We start from the raw sequence: 17,196 nt of genomic DNA on the forward strand, positions 1-17,196 counted from the left end.
ATCAGCATATTGCTTTCTAGTTTTTGTGCACTTTTTCATTAGCCATAAGCTGAAATTGCAAAGTAAATCTGTCAGCGCTACTTCTGAAATGTTTACAGAGTTTTTGGATACTCCTGCCCTGGTATTTTTTTTTGCTGCTCTTCATTTGATATGTATTGTACCTGAAAGGAGGGTGTGTGACATACTGCTTCCTGCTATGCATACAATGTGCCACACAAATATTGCTTAAAAAAACAGAAACAGCCTTTTTCCTCGTATGCAGGAGTAGAACAGATACAGTCTGGCTCCATGCCTCAAAAAATCGGAGGCTTTATGGGCTGATGTTGGTCAAAAGTAATACAAGTGTTTATATAAAGAAAGTGGGAAAAGAACACGAAGGTGTTAACTTCTTTTGACAGTCGATTTAATCTGTGCTGCTCCAAAGGGGTCATCCCATGGGTGATGCTTTGCCACATAGTCTCATATCCTTATGCTAGAATTGAAATGTACAAACACATGATTGCCCCCATTGTGAATGATAGCTATGTGGGAAAATGAACTTCCTAAGAACTAGCTGTTCAAAAAAACCCCACCGAACTACCACCTTACCTCTCTCCCCCACCTACTAAGTACTCTTCCAGTCAGGTCAGGGGGATGTGGATGACGGCATAGTTGGAAGAGCCCCAGCAGTGGCACATGAACGGCAACAGAAATGCAGGAGAGGATGGCAAGCAGTTGTACAGATTTAGGTATCTTAGGTCGGTCATGAAGCTACACAGTAAGGTCAGCGTAGTAGGTTTTTATTTTATTGTTTATTATCCTTAATTAATACACATTTTACAGGCAATGTGTTGTAAGGTTGAGTTGTTCTGTGCAACAAAAATGGACTTATTTTCTTGTGAATTATTGTTCCCCAGGGCAGAATTCTGTTTTGATGAAAAATTTGACACAGGACAAATTACAGGACAATCTTGTACTGTGTCTTTTGAAAAATTCCATTATGGGTTTTTGTTTGTTTATACACTTAATTACAAGTTGCTTTTCATCAGTTGCATGCTTACTTTTCTCTTACATATTTTTCACCTACCTGATTTTTTCATATTTAGCCTTAGTCCCTCCAGTACATCTCTTCTATGCAATTCTTGAGGTCTTGAAAAATGGGCAGGTAGAAACAGGAACGCTTAGAAAAATGAAGTTTTCTTACCTAATTCAAAGTTGTGGATTTTTTCAAATTCTGCCTTGTGCTATATTTGAAAATGGGAAAGAATCATGAAAGAAAAAGAAGTAAGTTTCAAAATTTCACCTTCCAGTTGTTTTTTTTTTTTAATAGCCATTTTAATTTTTCCCTAGAAAAGTTTAGGCTACAAAAAAATTGTTTAAAATCATCTCTTTTTCCGCCCTTTCCTGCAGCTGTCTATATCATCGGTTACAATTCTTATGACCCCTTTTACTGGAGTTATTCTTCATTCCAAACTGGGATCCAAGTTTCGTAACTCCATGGTCATACTTGAAAAAGTTTGAATCCAGCATTAATTTCAGTTAATGTTGTATAGCAAAAGCAGTTCTGTATGCTTTCCAGTAATCATTTTGGAGTTAGGCAGTTACTCTGGATCTGTGCAAGGAAAAGTAATTTGAAGATCCATTCAGTCCAGCCTTGAAAGCAAACAGGGACAAATGGGAACTGTGGTAACTTCAGCGAGTGATATGGAGAATAGTGTTCTCCTGTGCAGGTAAAAAAACTTTTTCTTTGAGGTGAAATGCAAACTATATGCATTCAGCCAAATTACTCTTTTTTAAGGTCCACTGAAAGGTTTACTTCAAGAAAAAGAATCTCTTCATTCCCAGAAAGTGAACTACATTGCTGTTTTACACTTGTATCTCAGTGTGGGTATTCTTAATCAAACTGCTATGCATTGGATTTGATTATATACCACTTACTTTACCTTAATTCCTTCTTAGCTCTCAACGCGAAAATAATATTAGGAAGAGTTGAGTGCATAGCAAGTCTTGAGAGTCTCTGGATTTCAGGATTTCACGAGCCCATACGGCGAATTCTCTTGAAATGGATTTTGTCAGTTCAACTGTTTTGTTCTTTAGATGTTGACCTTGTTTAAATTAGTCACAGGTAAATGAATTCTGGGTATTTGAGGCTCTTTCCATAGCAGCTTACAAGTGCTCTTCTTCGCAGAAAATCTATTGTCAATTTACTGCTGCCCATAGAGGGCCTTTTTCAGGCAAAGTAAACAAATAATTCCACATGAATTCTTGGAAATAATTTGAAGCTTGAGGTAACAACAATTTGGTTTGAACCTAAAAGACTAAAGCTTATAGATTATTGGGAGGAGGTGTCCTTAAGTGATGCTTTCAGTCCCATCCTCTCCTCAGATACAAATACCTTTTGTAAGACCAAACTCTCTAACCTTAACCTTAACCTTAACCTTAACCCTTTTTTCCTAAATGTTAGCTAGGTGGGCTCGTTACCTGATCCTAATTTAATCCCCCTCATCCCCCCAAGAATCAAGGACACTTATTTTCTAGGATTTCCTTCCCCCATCCCCAGAAAGATTCATGAAATTTTCAGCTGTCAATGTTCATGTATGATTAAAAGTGTCTATTACTAGAACATACCTGGCAGCAGAGCAACTGCCCACTTTTTGTGTAATAGGATATTAATTAATACCCTCGCTCACAGGCAGCAAGGCTGGAGATGTAATCTGTATCCAGCCCGTGGGAGATTAAACTCTTGTCTCCCGTGCTGTAGAGAGTGCCCTAAGCAAGAAGCTACGGCTGAGTCGGAGAGAGGCTGTCCACTTTGCATCTGCCGTGGAGATGAAGCCCAGCACTGATATCCCTGGCACGGCACCATGCCCGTAGCAAGTATTAACAATTTAGGGAGCTTCACTTTGTTCTGGCTAGTTCAGAAGGGACAAAATTCAAAAATCCAGTGTAGGCTGGAATTTTGGCTTATATCGTGGATAGAGTACTGTTTCTACCTAATACCATTCTTTTTAACGTATGGAGTATAGCAGGTTCTGATACCCTCTGAAATGCTTTATTCGCTGTAGTTGTAATGCCTTTTATCGTTTCCAAGGGCATAAACTAGCTTTTCATCTAATTGTGTCCCAGATCGGAATAGGAAAAACATTGTCTTGGTGACAAACCTGAAAGAGGACTTTAGCATGATACTGTAATATCTATATATATACACACACACACTGCTCTCTAACTTGCTGTCAGTGGCTGGTGGAATTATTGGCCATGTTCAGCAGTGGATAGGACAAGAAAAGCTGAAAGCAGAGCCCGTAAGACATCTTGGTTTACTCACTATTCCTTCGCTAGGCTGTTGTGGCCAGGTGACTATGATGTTTTTGACAAATATGATTCCACATGTAACGAAATGCAAGCACTAACCAGCTTCAGTGGGAATCCACTTAACTTGCCATCAGTTTAACTGAGGGTGGAATAAAGTTTGGTGCTTTTGGTCTGCATTTTAGATACAGAAAGGGTGTATGGGTTGGAAGCGCTTATTTTAGTACTATCTTGTTATCTCTTCATTAAAATTAATTACTGAGATATTGTTATACTTGATTTTGTATTACTAAAGGCTTCGTATCCATTCCTATATTTCGTCCTATGACTACTAATGTCTTACCTACATAGCAGTTTCTATGCTTTTTCTAATGCACACTTGGTGAAGAAGAAGGTAGATATGTTGTGCTGTTAGGGTTTTTTTGAAACAAACAACAAACAAGCTTTTTTCCTAAGAAAAAAAAAAATTATGATTCTACCTCCCACCCCACCATGCATCTGAAATATTTAATGCATCCACAAATTGTAGTTGGTCCAGCTTCCCCCCTCCCCTTTTTTTTATGAAATCTGAAGCCCCATCCAAAACATGGAATAGACCTTGTATAAAGATGAAAGAGCATTTGTTCATGGAACGGATGAATTATCATATCCTGGTTATTTCTGATGGAGCCAATGGAATTGCATTTCTCTCCAGAGCTAAAATTTTTGCTTTCTAAATTAAAATTTGCTGGTAGAATCTGTATATAGAAGAGTCAAACCTGGTCTGACTCTTGCAGTAATTTGATAGAGGATTCATTTAGTTGTCAGGTTTAGGGTTCACATTGGAAACACTTGGGCAAAGGGAGGTAGAATGGTTTCCAATTTTGTCTTATTAAAGACAGTGTACTCTGAATGCTAATCATGAGTACTCTAAAAACTCAGACTTGAAATGCAGTAAGTCTGGTGATTATGGTAACTTATTATTGAGAGGGCTTGCATTTAATGTGGATTAGTCAGTGGCTATGATTTTATTTATAAATGGGCTCAAATTGCTTAAGCCCGTGCTGGTTCTCTGGCAGTAACGGGGATAAGAGGTGAGCACTGCCAAGCAGTGATTCCACACTGTGATTCAGGAATGGTTTGTTGGTTTTTTTTTTTTTTACTCGGAACAGAGGAACGAGCTTTGGTATTGCTGGAATAGAAGACCAATTTAAAAAGCCAAAATCTGTCATGAAGAAGTCTGTATTCCTTTTAGTGGTTGTTGTTGCTGTTATTATTATTGTTCTTGACAGCAAGATGAAATCTTTTTCAAAGTGATCGATTACAGGTATTTTAATTGACCATTTTTGGCAAGATCTTCATGTAAAATCTCTTTTGAAACATGGCCGTGGTCTTATCAGAACATCTGTTTGCATAACATATATTTCATAAGTAAGATGCATGTTTTTTTTTAAAAAGCCTGAATCATCCTCCCTACTTTTATTTTTAAGCTAAACACTTTTCAGCATAAATGTAAACCGCTTCTGCAAATGCAAGCTAAGCCTGTTGCTCTGTAGCCTTTGCAGTCCTCTTCCTCCCTTCCCTTTCTTTCCCTCTTCCACTCACCTACCTTCCTCCTACTCCTGCTCCCCCAGGTGCTGGGATACTACAGAAAGCTCAATGGGTTTCAAAGATTCAACCTCCCCCCAACTTCCAAAAGATGAATTGGGAAAATTTGAAAAAGACTAACAATAAAGGATGTTACTAAAGGCCATTTTTAAGTCCTGAAGTGCTGAGCAGTCTATAGTGTTTACATTTCTACTAGGGGCTAATATTTTTTAAAGCAAATAAATTGTAAAAAGTAACATAGAAGTACCTCGTTAACCAACCCATGCTTCAGGTGACCTGAACGTGCAAATTTTACACTCGTGAACTGTACTAATAAATTACTTATTCTCTTTTGTGTCTTAATATTTACTGAAAATCTCATTTTAATTAACTTTTATTTAACTATTACAATATAGATATTGATTTATAGGTGACTCCTACCTTCCCCCTACTCTGTTGTTCTATGGTATGTAACTGTTTAGCAAGATTACCACTTTCTTTGTTAAACTCAGAAGTGTTTACTGTTTTGTTTCTTTATCACAAGGTGACAGACCCCTTACAGTATATACCTGAGATTTCTTGCAGCTTGGGGAAAGAACCAGTCAGTAACTCTGTAAACTTAATGTGACTAATAGGTCAGTTCAACTGCCGTGTCCCAGCTGGGATTTTCCTGTGTGGGATAGTTTTTCCCTTTGGTACTACTTTCCCTTGCTTTTTGGAGGGTAATGGAATTTTTTAGTTACGTGAAGTATTTTGGATATAAAACCCAGCTGAGTAAGCCCAGTTTATTTTTACTTTCACTCATTCTCTCTTTTAAACAAGATGAGGGAAAACTTCCAGAGTAAAAGGAAAGTCAAATCAGTGTTGTTTCGTGTGCCCAGTCTCATGGGACTCATGGTGACATATGAATACAGAAAAGATTTTAAGTATTAGTTGCTTCATAGCTACGGACACATAAGTCTCAGCCATTCGTGTCTGGCTGGTGCAAGGTCCATAGATAACCTGACACATTTAAACAAATTATCCTAACCTGAAACGTCATGGAGAAAGGCTTTGAGAACGCCTGCTCTTTCCATACTCTCCAAGGTGAACCGGTTCATTTGTTTCTAATGGGGGGTGGGTAAATTAATCCCGTACTGATATATAGGTGGAGAACTGTGTCTCATTTCTTAAAGAGAGTGAGAAGACTAAATAGAAAAAGTATTTTTAATATTTCTTGTCTGTTAATGTAGTGATGTGTACATTAACTCTTCCTAATCAGTGAGTTTTGAAGTGAAGGTATCTCACTGCTTTTAATTCAAGCAAGTAGTCCTTAAGTCCTAGGATTCACCTTCAAAGTATTTTTTTCTTCCATAAAAATTAACATTCTATCTTTACAAGTTAATAGAAATTTAAGGGGGGAAAAAAAAAGTTGTGTCTCTGTAGAAATCTGCTGGGACAATGTGATTGTTTCTACAAGTGCTGACTACAATTCTATATATAGGTCATCCAGTCTTTAGCCAGTGCCAGTCGTCTTTATGTTTAAAGCAAAAGAAGGCAGAAGCTCTCTAACTTGTCTAATGCGTCGATGTTCTAGGGATAACGTCACTCCCTGGTATCACACTGCTGTGAAAATCCCATCGGATGGGATTTGAATGGGAAAATTGATCTACTTCCAAATGCCATTTTTCTGAACAATAAAGGTCTACAGGTCACTCCCACCCTGAAAACACACTGATCATTGACAGAACTGGATTTATTTTGGTAGCGGGAATGATCTCTGACATACATAAGAAAAACGTTTATCAGTACTGTATCTGTGTTTTACAAAAGGAGAAATAAATTACCCTGGTTAAGGAAGCCTGGAGGAAAGTCAAAGTGGTGTAATATCCCACTGGTCCATCCACTGAAAAGCCTGATTTTATCCCCAAGCTGCAAGAAAAGCAAACAATCCTTTGTAATTGAGCTATGGAGCTCATGAAAGAGAGGGACATTTTTACTAAAGGACTGATGCATTACCCTATTTTCTAATAACATTGCCTTATGATACTGCTTCACTTTAAAATGCTGAGTTTTGAGAAGAGGCGTTATGAGCCAGAGCGTACAAAAAATGTACTGTTTTTCCTTCCTTGCTACAGAAAGCAAAAACTTGGATGTTAGCAGAATGGCAGTGCAGTATAATTGTGTATTTTAAAAAAACACATCAGAATGGAGTTACACATAGTCAAGCTGGACATAATGTGGTTAAGTAGAACTGAGTAATCTTGCCGTTTGTATTGCAGCTGCCTTTTGACTTTGTGCATTTTGCTTTTCTGTTTCTTAGATGCACAGCCCACAGATGGAGAAAGGGAGGTATGGAATCAGATCAGTGCAGTTTTACAGGACTCGGAAAGTATGCTTGCAGACCTTCAGGCTTACAAAGGAGCTGGTCAAGAAATTAGAGATGTATGTTTGTTAATGACAGTTCTTTGGAAGCAAAATCAAGCAAAACTCAATGTGATCCTTGTTTCTGTTCTGTATCCAAGCACATTCTATAAAACAATATGAAAATCTTCATTAAAATTGTAGTTAGGAAATATATTACAGATTAGGTGTAATGTTGAATATAAAGCCCTAATGTCAAATCATTACATGATGGCTGTTGGAACTTCTTTTAGGTTTAGTATTAGTAATTAGTGATTTTTTTTCACTTTGAGAAGCACCATTTCATATACCTCGTTTCATATATAGAAGTAAAAGTTGAGGACACAGAAGAAATAATACTCAGGTGTCAAAAATACACCATAAAAAAAAAAGTTGAAAACAGTTGTTCTTCTGTATAAGTGTAATAATAAAACACAGTAAATTATAACCTTACATCCACTTTGCAGGCATCTTATTCTATAAAACTGGTCCCGAAGTACAGTTCTGAACTATAACCTAGAATTTGGCTCAACTGACCAAACCTTTCCCTGCATCAGCTTTGAAGTTAGTTAGTGTGAGCTGTTGGTTACTTAAGAACCTGAGTATGTTGAAGATTTCAAAAGCATCAGAATCTTAAAAAAAAAAAAAAAGGCTCTTTTTGTAACCAGTAATCATACAAAAGGTCTTCCCTGATGTTTCTGCTGTATTTTTTCCCCAAATAATGTGATAAAACATATTCCTGTATGTCAGTGGTGCATTTGAATGAATAATTTTAAATAACTATGTTACAGGAGGAGAAGGAAGGTGGAAAAAATGGTACTTTTTGGACTCACTAATTTCCTATTCCTGTGCAATGTAATTTGTCATAATTGTTCTATGTTTTACAACACTTTCTAAAATAGTGAACTAGAAAAATTCCAAATGATCTTTTGCTTGTTATTCATGGATCACAGTTCTTTACAGTAATATTTTCATTTCAGGCAATACAAAACCCCAATGATATCCAGTTGCAAGAAAAAGCATGGAATTCAGTATGTCCTCTGGTTGTAAGGCTGAAGCGCTTTTATGAGTTTTCACTCAGATTAGGTGAGCCCTGTTTTAGCATGTCTGTTTATTAGGCTACTTTATATATAAAGAAATAGGAAGTTTCTTTTTCCATGAACTTTTAAAAGGTTATTATTCTTTCTGTTTGATATCAACAGACATTTAACTGCAATTACATTTGTCGAGGCATATTTTTAATCTTCATTTAATTTCAAAATTATCATAGTTTGTTAGCTTGTTAGAATAAATCTGCATTATCTAAATAGAGTACAAGCAAAGAACGTGAAAAAAACTGTATAAAGTTTTTCTCTTGTGCCTGCCACTCTTCTGCACTTCATTGGCCCATACTGTACTAATGCAATTTATTTTTTGTAATTTGGGTCCTTCAGAGTTTTAAAAGGAATTTAGGCCAATAATATGTTGAGACTTTTTAAAAACAGGGTAACCGGGGGAGAAGGGTATCAATAAACTCACTCACAGGGTGAAAATCCAAAGTTGGGCAAGTTTTACACTGGCTTTGTCATCCCTACAAACCCAAAAAATCATGTAATTACTCCTTCAGTTAGGACTCCAGAAGACAACCAGTGTGCAAAAATTTATGTATAAAATGGGAGAGCTCCCAATGCAAGGGAATGCTTCTACACAATCCTGCTTACTAAGTCTTTCACTTTTTGAGTTATGCTAGTCATTATAGCCACAGGAGCTGAATTACATTGCTATCAGTGCCTAAGAGTACACTTTTAGTAACAGAGATGCCAGAAAAATCTCTATTATTATGAGCTGATGGCTAATTGGGGAAGATGAAAGAGTTGAATATCTGAATGCAAGAAAAATGCTTTCTCTAGAATTTTTGATAGGGAACCCAGATAAAGGGTGATAAAAAGGGAAAAGAGCTCAGTGATACAAAATGGAGAGAAAATGGCAGAGAGCCTGAAGAGGCAGGTGTCTTTGGCTAAAGCATTTCTGTTAGAGCTCTGCATGTTCAGAAGGTTCCTTCTGTTCAAGCAAAGTATATTAGATACTTACTTAAAACTTTGTCATAATGTGGACTGAATAGAATTTGTGCTTCTGATTTTTATTCAGAGAAAGCCCTGCAGAGCTTATTGGAGTCCTTGACGTGCCCACCTTATACTCCGACTCAGCACCTGGAACGGGAACAGGCTCTAGCGAAAGAGTTTGCAGAAATCTTACATTTTACTCTTCGTTTTGATGAACTTAAGGTTAATAAAATCTCTTAATATGTGCTGATTTTTTCCATGTATTTTGAACCGAAACTGATTATTTCCTATTTGCCTTCCTCTAAGATGAGAAACCCAGCAATTCAGAATGACTTCAGTTATTATAGGCGGACAATAAGTCGCAACAGAATAAACAACATGCATGTAAGTAATAAAATCTGATCTGCTGTTCACACTAAGGTATTTATCAGTGTGCATTTATACCATTTGTGGTAAAGTTTTTTCTTTTGATTCGGTGGCTGTCGTGTTCTCTCCTTCCCACCAGGACTTAATCAGCAGTCCGGATGAAGTGATTAGAGCGGAACTATTCATGCAACAGTCTGCTTGCTGACATGAGCATGTACTGTGTCTTTATCTTGCTGCCGGCAAGATTTTAAAGTCTTACTGACTGTTTTTTTCTCATGTTTTCATCAGCTAGACATTGAGAATGAAGTAAACAATGAAATGGCCAATAGGATGTCCCTGTTTTATGCAGAAGCCACACCAATGCTGAAAACACTCAGTAATGCAACTACACATTTTGTATCAGAAGTAGGTAATGGGGGAGAAAAGGTCTAATACAGACATTCTTGATTTTAATTTTGCAAGATGGTTTACTGAACAATGGCTGTTTTTAACCCTTCTAGAACAAAACGTTACCAATTGAAAATACAACGGACTGTCTAAGTACTATGGCTAGTGTATGTAAAGTCATGTTGGAAACACCGTAAGTTTTACCTTAAATCTTGTTTTTATTGTATGAGAGAATTTGTACTGTATTTGAAGTAGCCACCTGGGATAAACACATTTTTTTTCCAAGTTAATTCCTGTATGTTTGCCATAAGTTGTTATCACATTTGTATACAAAGCATGACCTGGTATTAGATAGCCTTGCCTCCTATTTTAACCACCTTATGATATTCTTCATGAATCAGCGTTGAGTTTTGTTAAGGAGAGCTTACATGGTCAGCCTGTATTTCGACAAAAGGTTAAAATACAAGTGTAATCTTATGCACTCATAGGCTTCAGTGTCTGTCTCTTGTTTAATCAGGGCTATAGGCCAGCTACTGTCTCTTGGTTGTCCACGCTGCTCAGTTATTAGCACACTAGGCGGCAAGATTCTGGCTTTTCCAAGTAGCGCTTTCACAAATGATACACAGAGACTATTTTGAGGATCATTTGAGTAGATCTTTTTTGGATTTAACCGTCTCACCCTAGATATGAGAAACTTCAGCTATATGGAAACTACAGTTGTTTTCTTAGCTGCTAACATAGGTATAGCCAGTGGGGTTACTATTGTTTAGCTATGCATTTAGTCAAGTGTTTTTTAGGTTAGATGTCTCTCTGAGTGGAAAACACATACAAGATAGAGTCAAGGTAGTCCTCCTGTCTTTGAATTGTTTGTTCATGGTGCCATGGAAAGGGTAGAATTCCTGAGGTTATTGTGTTTGTTTATGAAAATTCTGGAGAAGTGTATGTAGGTGGTGGGACTCATCTCACAATCCCGGGACATCATAGAAGTAGTCATTGAAAAGTAACCTTCCATGTCAGCCCATTTTTTGGCAAAAGTGGAGAAACAGGAAGTTGTGAGTCATCTACCAGAAGATTATCTGATATTTAGTTCTATTGTGGGATAATCAAGCATTTTCACATCAAAATGTCTGTAGCCCTTAAATCTGTTCATGTTACGATGCTGTGTTATTTAAACAGAAGAATAAAAGTTGAAGTTACTGTAAACTGAGAGGTAGTATAGTACAGATTTTAGTATTTTTAATGATATGTTTAAGTGAAAAAATCAAGTTTTATACTGAAAACCAGTGAATGACAGTAGAAAACTCTATGTATTGTCTACTCAAAATAATATTTGTTAGAAAAATTGCGATAACATAAATTTTTCAGGATTTCTGTTTTTCTCTACTGTAGTTCACTTTTCATTTCCTGATGATGGTTTCAGGGATTAGAGCTGATAGGGGCTGTCTTAACTGTGCCATCCATATTCTTATTTTGGAATTGAAAAGTCAAAGAAAAACTCTCTGGAATGAATTCAGTCCACTCCTGTCTAGTGGGCTTCCACATTTTAGATGCTCAGTGAACCTGGGTTGTTGAAGTTGCCTATGGACTTAGGAGAGAGAGAGAGCAATGACTATGATCCGCCTAGGTGAAGCCTTAAACTTACTAGCTGCTGAAATTAGATGCCACTTAAATGTTAACTGTTTCAAAGTAGGAATTTAAGCAAAAAGAGTAGCTTTCCTTTGAGTTCCTGATATGTTGTGTTTCTAAGATTAAACAGAACTATGATCAGTCGCCATCATTTTTCATGAACTATGGAAGTCTTCTGTGAAGCCATCATCTTAGACATTTTGCTGAAGTGAGGATCTGAATTGTGAAGGGGTGTTAGAAGGGGTTTACCTATATTTATTTGCTTTCTAAACTTTCTTCTAAACTGACAAGGATTTATGCAATTCAAAGAGCTTTAAAATCTTACTAAGATTCATCTATGACCTTAAAATACAATGTTCAGGTTTCATGCACTCATAGTCTAGTTTGCAAAATTGTCCAGTAAAAAGTCAAGACTGGGTTTTTTTTTTTGTTCTGTTTTCCAGAGAGTACAGGAGTAGATTCACCAGTGAAGAGACCCTTATGTTCTGCATGCGAGTAATGGTGGGAGTTATTATTCTGTACGATCACGTCCACCCTGTGGGAGCTTTCTCAAAGACATCAAAGATTGATGTAAGAGTGACTTTTCTTTAATACTCTAGGTTTGAGAATACTAGTCTGCAGCTTTTTTTGGCCCAAGCTTATGACTTTGTATAAATCATTTTAATTACTTTTGAATGGCAAAATTTAGAATTTATCTTCACCTATGTACTTTAATATATCAGCTTGTTTGAAAAAAAACAAGGATCAGTCTTTTTCTTTGTATTTTCTTCCAGACACAGATCCTCATTTGTCTTTGTTAGCTCTGCTTTCCTGCCAACTGTATGGTTACACTAAAATAATTTTGTATTACACCTACCCTGGAATAAGTTCTATGGTCATAATTTTTTATTAATCATGTAATTTATTTATGCTGAAATGCTCATCTTTGGCAGTAGTTCTGTTGTAGATAAGCAGATATTTGACATTGTCTCTGCTTTGTCTGAGATCTAAAGTAGCAGAACTGAAATGTTAATTGTCGTAATGTTGATAATGAGCCTTCAGTTTTAGCTTTGCCATGACCAGTCACAGGGAAATCAAGCTTATTTTTTCATCTGAGATATTGCAAGCACACACAAAAAAGTACTCTTATTTTTGCTACATGTTTTTACAAACCTAAATCTCATGCACCATGTCTTTCAGCAGAAATAAGCTGTAATTCATGAAAAAAGATGCTAAGGATTTCCCTTTACAAGAGAGCCTACTTCAAAAAAAAAGAAAAAAAATACTTACATTATTGCCCTCCAAGACAGTGAGTCTTCGTTAGCATTTTTCATCTGCAGATATCAGTATTTTACCACATCTCCTCTTCGACTCTGTTTTACAGAGCGAAAGATACGTCACAAAGAGGTGAACTGATTTGCTCAAGGTCATGCAGCAGATAGAGCCCGGGAACTGAATGCAGACTTCCTGACTTCTAATTCAGTCTCTTGCCTACAGAGACAACACAAGTAAAATTTTGATAGGATCAATTATACAATGTGTGTACTTTTGTTTCTCACATTTATCCTAAAGCCCTGTAATCTACAGGATAGTTAGCTAGATGTATATGGGAGGCAGGAGATGTATGGCTCTGTTTTTAAAAATGAGTACATAGTCCCAAATCTTAATTTGTCTAATTAGTTTAGTGATTCTTCTCTAATTAAAAAAAAAAAAAAATCTTATAATATTTCAGATTATGAGTTTGTTTTACTGTGAAAAAACATTCTTTTCTCCAAACTAGTCACTTCTTGGGAGCCATGTCACGAGAATTTTGGGGACAGTGGAACAAATTACCCTTTCCTTACTCTTTCAAGACTGGAGACTGTATTTCAAGCTGTTAATTACAGGCTCCTAGCTTAGTCGTCCTAACAGCTTCTCTTTTTTGACTGTTTTAGGGATTCTGATTCTAACAAAAACGGAAAAGAATGGTTTGAATTTTTATCCCCTTTGAGTTTGTCTGATCTGATATGATGGGGCACGTAAACCTGTACTGAATGATGTGAATATAGTCTTGAGTTTCTCCAGCTCAGGAAAAGTAACTGCGTCACTTCAAAACATGTGCTGCTACCCTGAGAATTTCATCTGATCTGCTATTTGCAAAGCTAGTTTTATCTTCCAGGTAGAAATGAGCCAACTGAGCAGTGATCAGTAATTGTTAGGCTGGTCATTGTGCAGGAGGCCAAGATACATTTTCCGAATCATTTTTATTGGCAAATACATGGACCCTGACTTCAGTTAAGTATTTCATCATCCACTTCCATAACAAGGCAGAGTTGTGCTTTAGCTGCAAAGAAAATACTGGCATATAGATTTAGCACTGTAACGTGACTTGGAAAATTAGAAGGTTCAAATCTTGACTCTGCCATGTCTTTATCTGTCATTTTAAATAAGATGGAATTCATCTAGACTAATTTCTGGACAGCTTTTAGATGTCTTCATAGCAATGGGAAGAAATAGGTACTTCCGCAGCACAATTCACTACATACGAAAGTATATTCTGAATAGGTTAGAGGAATTTCCTATTTCTCTCTACTGACTAGATAGGGAGTCTGTATAGCAGGGTGGGATGAGTTCTACCTCCGCTTTCTCTGCTTCATTTCCCCTTTTGTAAATTTGGACAGGGTTTCAGCCTGTTTTTTACAGTCTCCATGAAGATGTTCATTCAGTGTGGTGTTTAAAATCAACATCATGGACTTCTTATCTCCGATTAAATTTGTAACCACTAGTTATAAAACAAATCGTAAGTTATCACCAGTTAGGTTTACAACTAAAAACTAAATACTGAAAATTACTTCCTTGTGTGCAAGCGTAAAAATAAAAGTCAAAGTTGAAACATCTCTTCTGATAGTTGCTAACAGCAATAACATGGAACTCTCTTCCAAAATCTTTTTTTAGCTTGTATCAGCTGTGTTTGATATTTTTTTAAGTTGCAGTTGGAGAAAGCATGTGCAAGTTAAAATACATTCACTTGATTTATAATTTATTATCTACGAACGCTTGTTAAAGTAGATGTTGTCTTCTCAAAAGTTAGGTTTTTAACTTAAGATAATTTTTAATAAGTTATAATGCTTTTATTGTGTCCTATAAAGCAGCATTAACACTCAGTAGGAAAAAAACCCTGCCTGTCTTTGGTGAAACTTTTCCTTGTTTTCAGCTAGTGCAATTCATATATTATTGTTCAATAGTGGCATGCTTCTGTTCCCAGATGAAGGGATGCATAAAAGTTTTAAAGGAACAACCACCTGACACTGTGGAAGGACTTCTGAATGCTCTCAGGTATGTGTGGAATAATTGTTTGATTCAGCCTTAACAAATCCCTCTTATTTTTCTCCCAATCTCTTTATATTTAAGACTTCACCTTGATTTATTACGAAAATTGTCCTTTCAGGTTTGCCTTCATCACCTGGGGTTTTCTTAAGTAATACTAATTTCTTTCAATTCCATTTCACTTTGATAAGCAATGGCTATTAATATTGGAAGTCATAATGTCCTTTTTCAGAGATACTTAAGGTTCATGTTATCACCTAAAACTTAGCCATCTAAAAGGTAAACAGTACCTCAAAGGTAAACAATATATCTAAGCCAAGATTTGTTACATAAAATACCCCAGCAACTAGAACATTTTAGAAGCTAAGAGTAGAATTTCTGCTTCTCAAACCCTTGATACTTCCCTTCTCTCTTTCCCTGTTATTTGATAAGACTTTTTTTTTTTTTTAATTTTGCTAAATGATACAGCTTCAAGAAAACAGCAGCCTAAATCCCAACCCTGTAGCAAAGTGTTTAAGGTGTTGTCTTGGGAAGCAAGACACAATGGTCTGACACTTCTCTGAAGCTGAGAAAGGAGTCTTAGTACCAAGTTTTTCAGAGCTGTATTGAATTCTGTAGTTGTTGAATGCTTGGATAGAGTGAAAACTGCAGCCATAACCACCTCCATATTTGCTTATCATGTCTTTTGAATTAAAATTTATGTAGAGTTAAATCCTACAGGTATCAGGTGGGTTTTGAGTTTATGTGACGATTGATCTCCCTGCAAACATAAGCAGTGGAGAATGTTTGGGCTTAAATGGAAAAAAACACACTAAAGCTCTTCAATCCTTCCAAGATATTCCCAAAAGTGTAACTCAGCACCAAACAAACTCTGCTAGTTACAAAATCAAAAAAAATAGAAAACCCTCTATGTGATAGTACATTGTAAGATGTAAAGGTACAGGATGTTTAAGAAAGCTGCTTAAAATTAGGCTTATAGATTATACCAAAATTCAATCTAGATTCCTAAATCCTTTTAGTATTTACCCTATTTTTTATGTCTTTCCATGTTTTTTACTTCTTTTGAGGCTTTTAACTGAAAAAAAAAAGAGATAATTTCGACCCAAAATTATGACAATGTAATAGACGGATGGGAAACAGTATTTAGCCAGGATTTAGCCACAATTCTCCACCTAGTAACAGGGACTAATTTATTGCAAGGGGTATTTAGAGGATAAAGAGCACCAGACTATTAGCAGTTAAATGCCAGTGATCAGTGACGAGAGGAACATGTAAATTCCTCCTCTGTGTGATTGAACTGCACTGATTTCAAAAACAGACACTGAAGTTTTCAAACTTTTCTAATCCCTGTTCATTTTATAAAATATTGTTTTAACTTGTAATTTCTAGGTTCACTACAAAACACCTGAATGATGAATCTACTTCAAAACAAATTCGAGCTATGCTGCAGTAGTATCCTGAGACAAGTAGATGTTTGTATTGATCACAGAAGATGTGTATGTTTACATAATTTAATACAGTTTGATGTTAATACTTGTGTGTATTTACATAACCATTTTCTTCACATTGCTAAAATATATGAATCTGTTCATAACCTGACTGACTTTATATAGTGCAGCCTAAGTTTTTATGCTAGCCTTTCTCTTTTGACTTTTAAAATACTTTTTTACTTAGATACTTCAGCTACGACAGTTTATCTGTGCATTTTAATCCTTAAACACCTTCTCTATCAGAGGAGTAAGTAGTAGTGAAGACAAAATGGAAATCAAATAAACTGAAATGTCAAAGATACCATAGAAAAAGAACTTTAAAGAAGGAGAAAGTTAATATAAGAGAAAGTAAAATTCATTGGATATGTTTTAAGAACATGTGCAGTTTTTTACTCCGTTAGTTTTAGGATCTCATCAAACTCATATTAATAGGAGAATACCTGAATGTTCATCACTCTCATAAAATACATTGTCTTTCCTGTAATAAGTGAAGATCCACCTAATTTTAAGGATTATGTGCTGGCTGACATCCAAAAACGTATTGCAAAGAGGTTATTTTACCTCTGTTACTAAGTATAACCTGTACCTTTCAACCATTGAGGAAATGAACATCCTTTTCAGGTTCAGTATAAACAAACAGAAAATGTGTTTTAAGACCATTGCTAGATTTTGAAAATTCTGTATAATTTTATTAGATTTAGAAAGGAAAGGGAAAATACTAATGCTTTGACTTAACTAGAAAGGGTTTGTCAGTGTAAATATAT

At 36.1% G+C, this 17,196-nt stretch overlaps 1 protein-coding gene across 5 annotated transcripts in view; it reads left to right on the top strand.

Annotated features, from left to right (window-relative positions):
• Positions 1 to 16,536, top strand: part of FAM49A (family with sequence similarity 49, member A) — a 55,213-nt gene extending 38,677 nt beyond the window's left edge. For all 5 annotated transcript variants that reach the window (XM_009334350.1, XM_009334349.1, XM_009334351.1 and 2 more), the window contains 9 exons: positions 7,157 to 7,278; positions 8,217 to 8,322; positions 9,364 to 9,500; positions 9,585 to 9,662; positions 9,933 to 10,049; positions 10,145 to 10,224; positions 12,101 to 12,227; positions 14,881 to 14,951; positions 16,332 to 16,536. In XM_009334350.1, the coding sequence (XP_009332625.1) occupies positions 7,157 to 7,278; positions 8,217 to 8,322; positions 9,364 to 9,500; positions 9,585 to 9,662; positions 9,933 to 10,049; positions 10,145 to 10,224; positions 12,101 to 12,227; positions 14,881 to 14,951; positions 16,332 to 16,395 (902 nt within the window). In that variant the 3' untranslated portion in view covers positions 16,396 to 16,536. The remainder of the gene's footprint in view (positions 1 to 7,156; positions 7,279 to 8,216; positions 8,323 to 9,363; positions 9,501 to 9,584; positions 9,663 to 9,932; positions 10,050 to 10,144; positions 10,225 to 12,100; positions 12,228 to 14,880; positions 14,952 to 16,331) is intronic.
• Positions 16,537 to 17,196: the final 660 nt, after the last annotated feature.

This window comes from Pygoscelis adeliae, unplaced genomic scaffold, assembly GCF_000699105.1.
Source record: "Pygoscelis adeliae isolate BGI_AS28 unplaced genomic scaffold, ASM69910v1 Scaffold211, whole genome shotgun sequence".
NCBI classification, from domain to species: Eukaryota; Metazoa; Chordata; class Aves; order Sphenisciformes; family Spheniscidae; genus Pygoscelis; species Pygoscelis adeliae.